The sequence below is a fragment of the Puma concolor genome, chromosome F2 (genome assembly GCF_028749965.1).
Source record: "Puma concolor isolate L17-30 chromosome F2, mPumCon1.1.hap2, whole genome shotgun sequence".
Taxonomy (NCBI): domain Eukaryota; kingdom Metazoa; phylum Chordata; class Mammalia; order Carnivora; family Felidae; genus Puma; species Puma concolor.
In genome coordinates, this window is record NC_141684.1 from 38176552 (window position 1) to 38189584 (window position 13033).

The following is a 13033-nucleotide window of genomic DNA, read 5'->3' on the forward strand; positions in this document are numbered from 1 at the left end:
AAAGCAAAATTAAAATATTGGGAACAGACTAAATAAGGAAGTTAATATACCCTCAAATACTTAATATCTTTATCAGAATAAACAGGCAAGCAAAAAAAAAAAAAAAAGAAGAAGAAGAAATGTGCCATACTTACCTCTTTATGAGTTACTTTTACTGAAGAACACAACACTTAAAAGGACATTGTTTCTTGCTATGAATTTGATCAAAAAGGCACAGTGAAATGAGATGAAAACATATCTGCCTTTCCACAGTTATTTCCAAGTAACACGACTGAATCAGAAAATGTGCTGGCAAAAAAAGGTGAGAAAATCCTCCTTCTTTTGCAGTTCATTAGATTAACACCAACTAAGGCCTTAGAACCAACTAGTATTGTATTGTACTCACTTAAAACACACACACACACACACACACACACACACACACACACACACACACAAGCAGCTATTACCATGTGAATTTGGCCTTTTGTTTTTACTTTACAAACTAAAAAATAAGGAAAGATGTTTCCAATGTTCAGATGATATCTCTAGACAAATATTAAAATATAACAAGTCTGTATCACGTATTTTCTTTTTTTATTTACACGTATCCCAAGATTCAAGTGTGTGTGTGTATCACATTTTATATATATGGATACATGGTAATGAAGGAAATTCAGAAGACTTAAAACTTAGAGCATTATTCCCTGCTCTTATCATACATCAAAGTATTATTTAAATTTTGATTTCATGTGAAACTTTTATGCTTTCTTATCCCCAGTGTAGTTTACTTAGGTTGCCCGGCACCTTAGAGAGGTGAAATAATACTAAGCGATCTCAAATCAGAAATTAAATTCATCATGAGTTCTTAATTCAAAAGCAATATAAGCTCAAGTCTATTAGTCTTAGTTGGTTCTTAGAACGTAATATTTTGTACCTGGTTCACAAACTGCTCAAACAGCCTAGCATACTTAAATTATTCTCAAGGAAATACAAAATGTCATCTGTTAATTTTCTACAAAATATTTGGCATACAAAGGCATTATCTCAAGATGTAACAAAAACTAAAATTTGTTTGTTTGATAAATACTTGGATATTCTAGCAAATTAAGAGACTATATTTTATAAAAGACAACTAAGAATACATTAATATATGTTCACTTGAGGTTAATATAGCCCTTAGTGACAGCATGATACGTAACAGGTCTGGAATTCCTTGATATGATAAATAATCTGCCAGGCTTATAAATAAGCAAACTTACTCATTTTTGCTTCAACATTTCTGTGCATGGAACAAACTGAATTCAGTGAAGAAAAATATAAGTAAAATTTTATAAAAATAAATATAAGGTTCATGAAGTCTGACCTCATCTAGAATTTTATCTTGCAACCTAATTTAAGTGTTTATATGTTAAGTAGCTCATTGATTGAAGATTACAACATTTTTTATCCTAAAACATACATTGTTTCAGCTGTATTACATTTATATTTTTAAATATTTAACACAATTAATTGCTGAAGTTCAAGTGCACAAAGTATTATGGCATACTGAGAACATATTCTCAGTATACCATTCTCATTATTCAATTATTTATGCTTATAGTGTCAAACTAAAGAGAGTCAGTTTTTAACACTTCATATAGGTATTGATGCTATGTTAAAAAATGTTTTCAACAATGTGAGGTAATTAGTTTAATATGCCACACTATACAAATATAAACATATATATCTTGTGAAATAAATTTAAGTTGTGCCGAAACTTCCAAATAACAATATATTCCAAAATTCCACTAATTCAGAAATAAATTATTTCATCAAATTTAACAACGTGAGCAATAAATATTCAAAAATAGATTATTCTGAGATACATAACAACTCTAAAAAATAAACTTTCTAAAATGTGATATGTGTTCTGGAGATTTCTATAATGATAAGAACGAAAACACATACATAATCCAAAATCCTCAAACTTATTATAATGTTACATCTCTAATATATACTACAACTATCACATAAATCTTTTTACACTTTTAAAATAACTGTTAAACTGTACGTCTAAAATTGTGGTTTTAATGTAAAATGTTGAGTGATTTATGTAAGGGAATATAAATCTGCAGCAGTAAATTTTGCATTAATGTAAGGATCTGACAATCCAAGGGAAAGAAAATGAAGTAATCTGCCAGTAAGAAGTCCTCAAACCGGGGGTCAGATCATGTTCATGGAAACCATCTGGTTGGGACCCTCTGAGCCACACCAAACACAAATGATCTTTTAAAAAAAATATCCTATTCATTAATGCATCACAGCTGCACTGAGTGTTACTTCATTTTTCCATGGCAACATCCTTTCTGTTTCAAGGATCTTATTTCAGTTTTGGTAGCAACGTGTTCTTTCGCCAATATTGAACACATTCATGTGTTAAAGTGAAGGGATTATTACAAATTCTTGAAGTCGAACCACCTCTATTTTGATTCCTATTAGGTCAAAGGCTACAAATCTTAAGTATGATACACTGAGAATAAACCAATAAAGCAGAAATTATTTGGTATTTATTTTAATCAATGAAATGACCATCATGAATTTTTTGGAAGTTCCAAGTTTATATGCCATTTGAAAAGATATATGCCTTTGTGTACCCCCAACCCATCTCCCATATGTAAGGTTTGGTAAACTTAGATTTTTCTAATTTGTACACTCTATAACTGTGCTCACAACTCAGTTTAAAAAAAAAAAAGAGAGACTGAGATAGGTTTCACTTACACATTAATCTAAACATTTTAATTAGCCCACTGTCTATTATACAGAACATTTTGTAAGTAAATGCTTTAAGTGACTCCTGGGTGGCTCAGTTGGTTAAATGTCTGACTTTGACTCAGGTCACAATCTCGTGGGTAGTGAGTTCGGCCCTGTGTGGGGCTCTGTGCTGACAGCTGGAGCCTGAAGCCTGCTTCAGATTCTGTCTCCCTCTTTCTCTGCCCCTCCCTTGCTTGTGCTCTGTCTCTCTCTCTCTCTCTCTCAAAAATAAATAAAAACATTAACAAAATTTTTTTAAAGTAAATGCTTAAAATTGTTATACCATATTTTCTATACAGTTAATTTTTTTTTAAGTTTATTTATTTTTGAGAGACAGACAAGAGAGTGAGCAGGGGAGAGGCAGAGAGAAAGGGGGAGAGAGAATCTCAAGCAGGATCCCCACTGTCAGCATGCAGCCTGATGAGGGGCTCGAACTCACAAACAGAGATCATGACCTGAGCTGAAACCAAGAGTCGGACGCTTAACTGACTGAGCCACCCAAGCACCCCAATCTTCTATACTTTTAAGTAACATTCCTATTTCCTCTTCCCCACTAACATGAATTCTTTCCTTTGAAACTTTAATTTTTTAAATGTTTATTTAGTTTTGAGAGAGAGAGAGAGAGACACAGTGCGAGCAGGGGAGGGGCAGACACAAAATCTGAAGCAAACTTCAGGCTCTGAGCTGTCAGCAGAGAGCCTGAATGCAGGGCTCGAACTCCCAGACCATGAGATCATGACATAAGCTGATGTCAATGCTTCACCGACTGAGCCACCTAGGTGCCCCAATATTTAAAACGTCAGTGATAATTATATTTTGCAAAATTTCTGAAGAATGAAATGTTCTCTGTATGAATTGTATTATTCAGAAAATAGTTTCAAATAAAAACATACATGAAGAAACATTTCAGGTTATATTTTCATTCACTTTTTCTTTAATTCATGCATTCTTTAATACCGACCACGAACTGAACTGCAAGTCAGGAATAAAGAGACAAAAGACATAAACACAGCACCCAAAAACTTGAAACAAGAGGGTTTTAAACTACTAATAGTCTTACAGAATTTTCACTAGAACATAGGGTCTGTAATGTCAGATAATCAGCCTATTGTGTTTATAGTCTCAGTACATAGTAGCATGTCTAGCATGTACCAGGCACTAAATAATTAATAAGTGAACACAATTATTTTTATTAGTATCAGTATCTGATGTTAATTAAAATAACTGCTTAATACCTGTTGTTCATCATTTCATTCTACAGAGACAACTTAGTAATTAATAAAATTGACATGTCAGCCAAATGGGTTCAACTCTAACCGTGGAACTTTTAACAAATTAATCTCTCCGTGACTTCAGTTTACTCATCTGTAATTGTGGGGAGGTGGGAGTCAGCTCTGATATAAAGATACAATGTATTAACTCTCACAAAAAGGTTTGCTAAATAAAGTCAATGAACATACACTGAATTATCTCCTATATGTCAGATCCATATATTAGCTCTCATGGATTCATAAGAGATGTTCAGTCTTTTTCTTTAAAAACACTGTTGCTTATAAGTATTTATGTATATAGAGGCCACCAATATAAGCAGTATTCCATTTGCACTATAACAAATATATTATTAACTACTGCCCAAATCACCATATTCCTATTTGTTAACTCTCAATACACTATGAAAATATTTGGGGTACCTTCATTTATAGTAGAAATCTTAATGTTCCCAATATAAGGCATTAAGTTAAAAACCTCAATAGTGAACCTTGGTTGTCTTCTTTTCCAGATGAATACAAATCTACATTTCCCCATATTTACCAAGGGACAATATGAAAAAATGCCTACATTTGAATTACCAACTTTGTCCTCTAACAAACTACCATGCAATTGCTGTCACCTTTTCAATGCCTATAATGAAAGATTCTTTGCAAAATTTTAAGCATAAATGTAAATAATTACTTTTACAAGTAAGGTGGCTGGCATTTGGTCTGTCTAGCCTCAAATGCCTACCCTTGTCTGATCATGGAGATAGGCCAGGAAGTGCGCTGGATATGAGGACATCTGTATCATGCAGTATTATTACTGCATCACTGATCGTATTCAGTATGTAACTTCCTGGAAAGAGAATTCAATTGGTCTAGCTTAACTACCTTATGGGACTTGAGACACTTTGACACATCGAAATCAAGGAACGTGGTATGGAAAATAAAGAGTCCACTACATTACACAGGCCACTTAGAAAGCTTCAGAAACTATAAAAAAACATCTAGAAAATGCCATATAACAGAAACGTGATCTTCAATGTAAAAGACAAGACTGAGTTTGGCAAAAAACAAGAAAATGTACTCCTTTATTAGTGAATTCCAGGCCAGAGTATTTCTATTTTGTCAACTGCATGCCATTGCCAATTATGTGCTCTGGAATGAAAATGTAGCTTTTTGCAGTATAATAGATAGGATCTCTACTGATCAACTGATAAAGAAAAATTGCAAAGCACTGAGTTTGTGCTAATCTTTTGTGAAAAAGGCCCCTGAACTAAGTTCCCATTTTAAAAAATGGTTCAAGACTACATATAGTACTGTAATATAATCCATTAAGATGAAATGTGGAAGTTACTTTTCCCACTAAAAACAAATAGGTTATAGAAAATATTGTTTACATCTTAATGCAATATAAGTCTATTACAAGAAAGAAGAACATGGGCTTAGCAAATATCAACTTTGGCTCCAAAATCAATTTTCCAGAAATCCTGATTCCGAACACATTTGCTTGCTCAAACTTCCATTAAGAGAATAATCCTTTGATGGCTTCAAGTTATGATGTTCTATTTTATCTGATGACAACTTCAGAGTTTTCTGGTTTATATTTTGGTTCATAAAACATCTTGGAAAACGGACACTACTATTTTAAAAACTAGAATTTTAGGGCCTAGATTTTAATCATTTAATCAGAATCAAGTTTTACCTTTAAACTTTTCCAGAACACATTAACATCTGGAAATGTCTAAATATACAGCATGTATAATACAGTGCCGAGACTAGAAATGAAGCAAGCAAGTGCCTGGGTCATATTCAAAATAACATATACAAAGATATAATCATTAGAACTCCTGTAATTATATGTTAATTTACACTCAATAAGCTTAGTCAAATGAGGAACATGAGTCTAAACCGCAGACATAAAAACGGTTAACATGGCAAATTTTATGTTAAGTGTATCTTACCACAAAAATTTTTTAAAAGAAAAAAGTGAGGAAAATCAGTATCTCTACTTATAACTAATCCATAATGATAGCTAAGATTTAGTTTATTGCTGGTGATAAAGCTAATGAAGGCAATGTATCATGATAAAACAAGCAAAATAACCAGAATTTCACAAGAATGTCAGAATTGGAAATAACCTTAAACATTATTTAATTTAACCATTTCATATTGCAGATAAGCAAAGTAGAGTCCATAGTTAAGATATAGAATTTGATACCGCTAACGCCTGGCTCCTTGAAATTCTATACACCCTTTCCTTTCATGAACTATCTGGCTTTTCCTCCTACATTTCTGATCTCTCTACTACAATTTCCTTCAAGGACACTTTCTCTTCCACTGTCTGCTTTAGAAATGGCATCCCCTTGGCCCACTGCTCTTTCAACTTCACATATTTTTTGGATGACCAATTCTCCTGGTTTTATCCATCTATAGATGATTTCCAAAATATATCTCTAGTGTGAAATCTCTTCCTGAAGCTCCAGATATGAATATCCTACAGTCCAATAGAAGCCCGGAGATCTCACAGGTGTTTCAAATGTATGTATAAACTCTCTATTTGCCCCTGATTCTGCATAGCTGCTTCTTTTACCATTTCATGGCATCATTATGCACCCAAATGCCAAAACTGGAATGTGAAACACCACTTAGACAGCCTCCTTCTTCTCATTCCCCCAAAGTCCCCTCAGCATTAGTCACTAAGCCATGCTGACTTTATCTTAGGTCCCTCAGGACCACTGGCCAAAGTGGCCTATTGTCTAGTGTTTTCTGATTTGTATACTGAACATTTAGAATCTTTTAAATAAGTTTAAAATAAAGAAAATGTATAATGAAATTTGTAATTTGAGAAACATCTCAAAATTTGCATAATTTGTAACTTTATCAAGAATAGCATATAAGATGTATTTCATATAATTTGCTAATAATATGTAAAGTGCACCAACAGTTTTCATCTAAGTTATACAAATGAGATGGTATACACAAGTGTTACAAGGGAGATTATTTTTTAATGATATTAAGTGTTACCAGTGAGATTATTTCTTTACCAATATCAAAGGTGCTAAAAGTTAAAAAGGATCATAGAAATTAAAACCATGACATTTCTTTTATTTTACCTGCAGTGTGAGACTCTTTACTGCATTCCATACTACTCCAATAAATTCTTTCATTCTTTCTTCAGGACTTCTACAGCCTTCAGATATATTCAGCATGGCTTTCACAGGAACTGACAATGGTCGAGATTCTAAGTATAAGAACAGTTAATTAATTAACACACATTTACTTTACTGTTTTAGAAAAATATACAGAAACTACTTCCAAGATTATTTATTTCTTTATTAGTTCTGAATGAGATTACAAAATAACACATCAGATCACTTTAGACTATAGAATTACTGATTCTTGCAACTATTCAAACATAAGCACAACTTATCTGTTAAAAGTCAGGAGAGGGTTGGTTACTCCTGTTGGGTTGGTGACTGGGAGATGGCAATGTGGAACAATGTTATAATCTAATATTCTATTTAATGAATACATGGATATATACACACTTTACTAAAATTAAGTTGTAACCTAACAATTTACCCATTTCTGAGTATAAAGATACCTCAATAAAAACTTTACTTGAAAACAAAAAAGGAACAACAAAGCATTTTATTTATCCAAAATAGATAAGAAACAGGTCTTCCCAAATGTGAATTCTCCTGATGACAAAATCTTATCCATAGACTCTCTAAACTTTTTTTTAAAGTTTATTTATTTTGACAGAGAGACCGACCATATGCACGCACCTGTGAGCAATCAAGGGAGGGGGACAGAGCAAGAGGGAGAGAGAATCCCAAGTGGGCTCCACTCTTCATTTGATCCCACAAACCTGAAGATCATAACCTGGCTGAAATCAAGAGTCAGACACTTAAGTGACGGAGCCAACCAGGCTCCAACTTTATTTTTTTAATATGAAATTTATTGTCAAATTGGCTTCCATACAACAGCCAGTGCTCATCCCAACAGGTGCCCTCTTCAATGCATATCACCCATTTTCCCCTCCCTCCCAACCCCCCGATCAACCCTCAGTTTATTCTGTTTTTAAGAGTCTCTTATGGTTTGCCTCCTTCCCTCTCTGTAACTTTTTCCCCCCTTCACCACCCCCATGGTCTTCTGTTAAGTTTCTCAAGATCTACATAAGAGTGAAAACATATGGTATCTGTCTTGCTCTGTATGACTTATCTCACTTAGCATGACACTCTCCAATTCCATCCACATTGCTACAAAAGGCCATATGTCATCCTTTCTCATTGCCAAGTACAAGTAGTATTCCATTGTATATATAAACCACAACTTCTTTATCCATTCATCAGTTGATGGACATTTAGGCTCTTTCCATAATTTGGCTATTGTTGAAAGTGCTGCTGTAAACATTGGGGTACAAGTGCCCCTATGAATCAGTACTCCTGTAGCCCTTGGGTAAATTCCTAGCAGTGCTATTGCTGGGTCATAAGGTAGATGTATTTTTAATTTTTTGAGGAACCTCCACATTGTTGTCCAGAGTGGCTGCACCAGTTTACATTCTCACCAACAGTGCAAGAGGGTTCCCGTTTCTCCATATCCTTGCCAGCATCTATGGTCTCCTAACTTGTTCATGTTAGCCACTCTGACTGGCGTGAGCTGATATCTCAGTGTGGTTTTGATTTGTATTTCCCTGATGAGAAGCGACGTTGAGCATCTTTTCATGTGCCTGTTGGCCATCCGGATGTCTTCTTTAGAGAAGTGTCTACTCATGCCTTCTGCCCATTCCTTCACTGGATTATTTGTTTTTCGGGTGTGGAGTTTGGTGAGTTCTTTATAGATTTTGGATACTAGCCCTTGGTCCAATATGTCATTTGCAAAGATCTTTCCCATTCCATCTGTTGCCTTTTACTTTTGTTAATTGTTTCCTTTGCTGTGCAGAAGCTTTTTATCTTCATGAGGTCCCAATAGTTCATTTTTGCTTTTAATTCCCCTTTCCTTTGGAGCTGTGTCAAGTAAGAAATTGCTGCAGCTGAGGTCAGAGAGGTTTTTTCCTGCTTTCTCCTCTAGGGTTATGATGGTTTCCTGTCTCACATTCAGGTGCTTCATCCATTTTGAGTTTGTTTTTGTGAATGTTGTAACAAAGTGGTCTAGTTTCATCCTTCTGCAGTTCTCCCAGCACCATTTGTTGAAGAGACTGTCTTTTTTTCCATTGGATATTCTATCCTGCTTTGTCAAAGATTAGTTGGCCACACTTTTGTGGGTCCACTTCTGCAGGCTCTATTCTATTCCATTGGTCTATGTGTCTGTTTTTGTGCCAATACCATGCTGTCTTGATGATTACAGCTTTGTAGTAGAGGCTAAAGTCTGGGATTGTGATGTCTCCCACTTTGGTCTTCTTCTTCAATATTACTTTGGCTTTTGGGGTCTTTGTGGTTCCATACAAATTTTGGATTGCTTGTTCTAGCTTTGAGAAGAATGCTGGTGCAATTTTGATTGGGATTGCACTGAATGTGTAGATAGCTTTGGGTAGTACTGACATTTTAACAATATTTATTTTTCCAATCCATGAGCATGGAATGTTTTTCCATTTCTTTGTATCTTTTTCAATTTTCTTCATAAGCTTTCTATAGTTTTCAGCATACAGATCTTTTACATCTTTGGTTAGGTTTATTCCAGGTATTTTATGATTCTTGGTGCAATTGTAAATGGGATCAGTTTCTTTATTTGTCTTTGTGTTGCTTCACTATTAGTGAGTTGCTACACTATTAGTGTATAAGAATGCAACTGATTTCTGTACATTGATTTTGTACCCTGTGACTTTGCTCAATTCATGTATCAGTTCTAGAAGACTTTTGATGGGTTCTATCAGGTTTTCCATGTATAATATCATGTCATCTGCAAAAAGTGAAAGCCTGACTTCATCTTTGCCAATTTTGATGCCTTTGATTTCCTTTTGTTGTCTGATTGCTGATGCTAGCACTTCCAACACTATGTTAAACCACAGTGGTGTTCCTGATCTTAGGGGAAAAGCTCTGTTTTTCCCCACTAGGATGATATTAGCTGTGGGCTTTTCATAAATGGCTTTTATGATGTTTAAGTATGTTCCTTCTATCCCAACTTTCTCAAGGATTTTTATTAAGGATAATGAATTTTGTCAAATGCTTTTTCTGCATCAATTGACAGGATCATATCGTTCTTTTCTTTTATTAATGTGATGTATCACATTGATTGATTTGCAAATATTGAACCAGCCCTGCAGCCCAGGAATGAATCCCACCTGACCATGGTGAATAATTCTTTTTATATGCTGTTGAATTCAATTTGCTAGTATCTTGTTGAGAATTTCTGCATCCATATTTATTAGGGACATTGGCCTGTAGTTCTCTTTTTTTGCTGGGTCTCTGTCTGGTTTGGGAGTCAAAGTAATATTGGCTTCATAGAATGAGTCTGGAAGTTTTCCTTCCCTTTTTATTTTTTGGAACAGCTTGAGAAGGATAGGTATTATTTCTGCCTTAAATGTCTGGTACAATTCCCCAGGGAAGCCACCTAGTCCTGGAATCTTATTTGTTGGGAGATTGTTGATAACTGATTCAATTTCTCACTGGTTATGGGTCTGTTCAAATTTTCTATTTCTTCCTGTTTGAGTTTTGGAATTGTGTGGGTGCTTAGAAATTTGTCCATTTCTTCCAGGTTGTCCAGTCTGTTGGCATATAATTTTTTATAGTATTCCCTGATAATTGCTTGTATTTCTGAGGGATTGGTTGTAATAATTCCATTTTCATTCATGATTTTATCTATTGGGTCATCTCCCTTTTCTTTTTGAGAAGCCTGGCTAGAGGTTTATCAATTTTATTTTTTTCAAAAAACCAACTCTTGGTTTCACTGATCTGCTCTACAGATTTTTTAGATTCTATATTGTTTATTTCTGCTCCAATCTTTATTATTTCTCTTCTTCTGCTAGGTTTGGGGTGACATTGCTGTTCTGCTTCTAGTTCCTTTAGGTGTGCTGTTAGGGATTTTTCTTGTTTCTTGTGATAGGCCTGGATTGCAATGTATTTTCCTCTCAGGACTGCATTCGCTGCATCCCAAAGTGTTTGGATTGTTGTATTTTCATCTTCATTTGTTTCCATATATTTTTTAATTTCTTCTCTAATTGCCTGGTTGACCCACTCATTCGTTAGTAGGGTGTTCTTTAACTTCCATGCTTCTGGAGGTTTTCCAGACTTTTTCTTGTGGTTGATATCAAGTTTCATAGCATTGTGGTCTGAAAGTGTGCATGGTATGATCAATTCTTTTATACTTATGAAGGGCTGTCTTGTGACCCAATATGTGTATCTATCTATCTTGGAGAATGTTCCATGTGCACTCAAAAAGAAAGTATATTCTGTTGCTTTGGGATGCAGGGTTCTAAATATATCTGTCAAGTCCATCTGATCCAATGTATCATTCAGGGCCCTTGTTTCTTTATTGATCCTGTGTCTAGATGATCTATCCATTGCCGTAAGTGGGGTATTAAAGTCCCCTGCAATTACCATATTCTTATCAATAAGGTTGCTCATGTTTGTGGTTGTTTTATATATTTGGGGGCTCCCTTATTTGGCGCATAGACATTTATAATTGTTAGCTCTTCCTGATGGATAGACCCTGTAATTATTATATAATGCCCTTCTTCATCTCCTGTTACAGCCTTTAATTTAAAGTCTAGTTTGTCTGATATAAGTATGGCTACTCCAGCTTTCTTTTCATTTCCAGTAGCATGATAGATAGTTCTCCATCTCCTCACTTTCAATCTGAAGGTGTCCTCAGGTCTAAAATGAGTCTTTTGTAGACAGCAAATAGATGGGTCTTGTTTTTTTATCCATTCTGATACCCTATGTCTTTTGGTTGGAGTATTTAGTCCATTTATATTCAGTGTTATTACTGAAAGATATGGGTTTAGAGTCATTGTGATATCTGTAGGTTTCATGCTTGTAGTGGTGTCTCTGGTCCTTTGTGGTCCTTGCAACATTTCACTCACAAAGTTCCCCTTAGGCTCTCTTGTAGGCTTGGTTTAGTGGTGATGAATTCCTTCAGTGTTTGTTTGGAAGACCTTTATCTTTCCATCTTTCCTTCTATTCTGCATGACAGACTTGCTGGATGAAGGATTCTTTTTTTTTTTTTTTTTCAACGTTTATTTATTTTTGGGACAGAGAGAGACAGAGCATGAACGGGGGAGGGGCAGAGAGAGAGGGAGACACAGAATCAGAAACAGGCTCCAGGCTCTGAGCCATCAGCCCAGAGCCTGACGCGGGGCTCGAACTCACGGACCGCAAGATCATGACCTGGCTGAAGTCGGACGCTTAACCAACTGCGCCACCCAGGCGCCCCTGGATAAAGGATTCTTGGCTGCATATTTTTTTCTGTTCATCACATTGAAGATTTCCTGCCATTCCTTTCTGGCCTGCCAAGTTTCAGTAGATAGGTCTGCTACTACACTTATGTGTCTACCTTTGTATGTTATGCCCGTTTATCCCTAGCTGCTTTCAGAAATCTCTCTTTATCCTTGTATTTTGCCAGTTTCACTATACATATCCTGCAGAAGATTGATTCAAGTTACATCTGAAGGGAGTTTGCTGTCCATTGGAGTCCTCCTGGATTTCAATGCCTGTTTCCTTCCCCAGATCAGGGAAGTTCTCAGCTATTTTGTTCAAGTACACCTTCAGCCCCTTTCTCTCTCTCTTCCTCCTCTGGAATTCCTATGATACAGATGTTCCGTTTGATTGCATCACTTAGTTCTCTAATTTTCCCCTCATACTCCTGGATTTTTTTTATCTTTTTCTCAGCTTCCTCTTTTTCCATAATTTTATCTTCTAATTCACCTATTCTCTCCTCCACCTCTTCAATCTGTGTTATGGCCGCCTCCATTTTATTTTGCACCTCATTTATAGCATTTTTTAATTCCTCATGACTATTTTTTAGTCCCTTGATTTCTGTAGCAATAGATTCTCTGCTGTCCTCAA

The 13033-nt window shown here is 35.3% G+C and overlaps 1 protein-coding gene across 7 annotated transcripts in view; it reads right to left on the bottom strand.

Moving 5' to 3' along the window:
• Positions 1-13033, bottom strand: part of VPS13B (vacuolar protein sorting 13 homolog B) — an 822593-nt gene that overhangs the window by 409518 nt on the left and 400042 nt on the right. For all 7 annotated transcript variants that reach the window (XM_086696045.1, XM_086696043.1, XM_086696044.1 and 4 more), the window contains one exon: positions 7142-7269. In XM_086696045.1, the coding sequence (XP_086552171.1) occupies positions 7142-7269 (128 nt within the window). The remainder of the gene's footprint in view (positions 1-7141; positions 7270-13033) is intronic.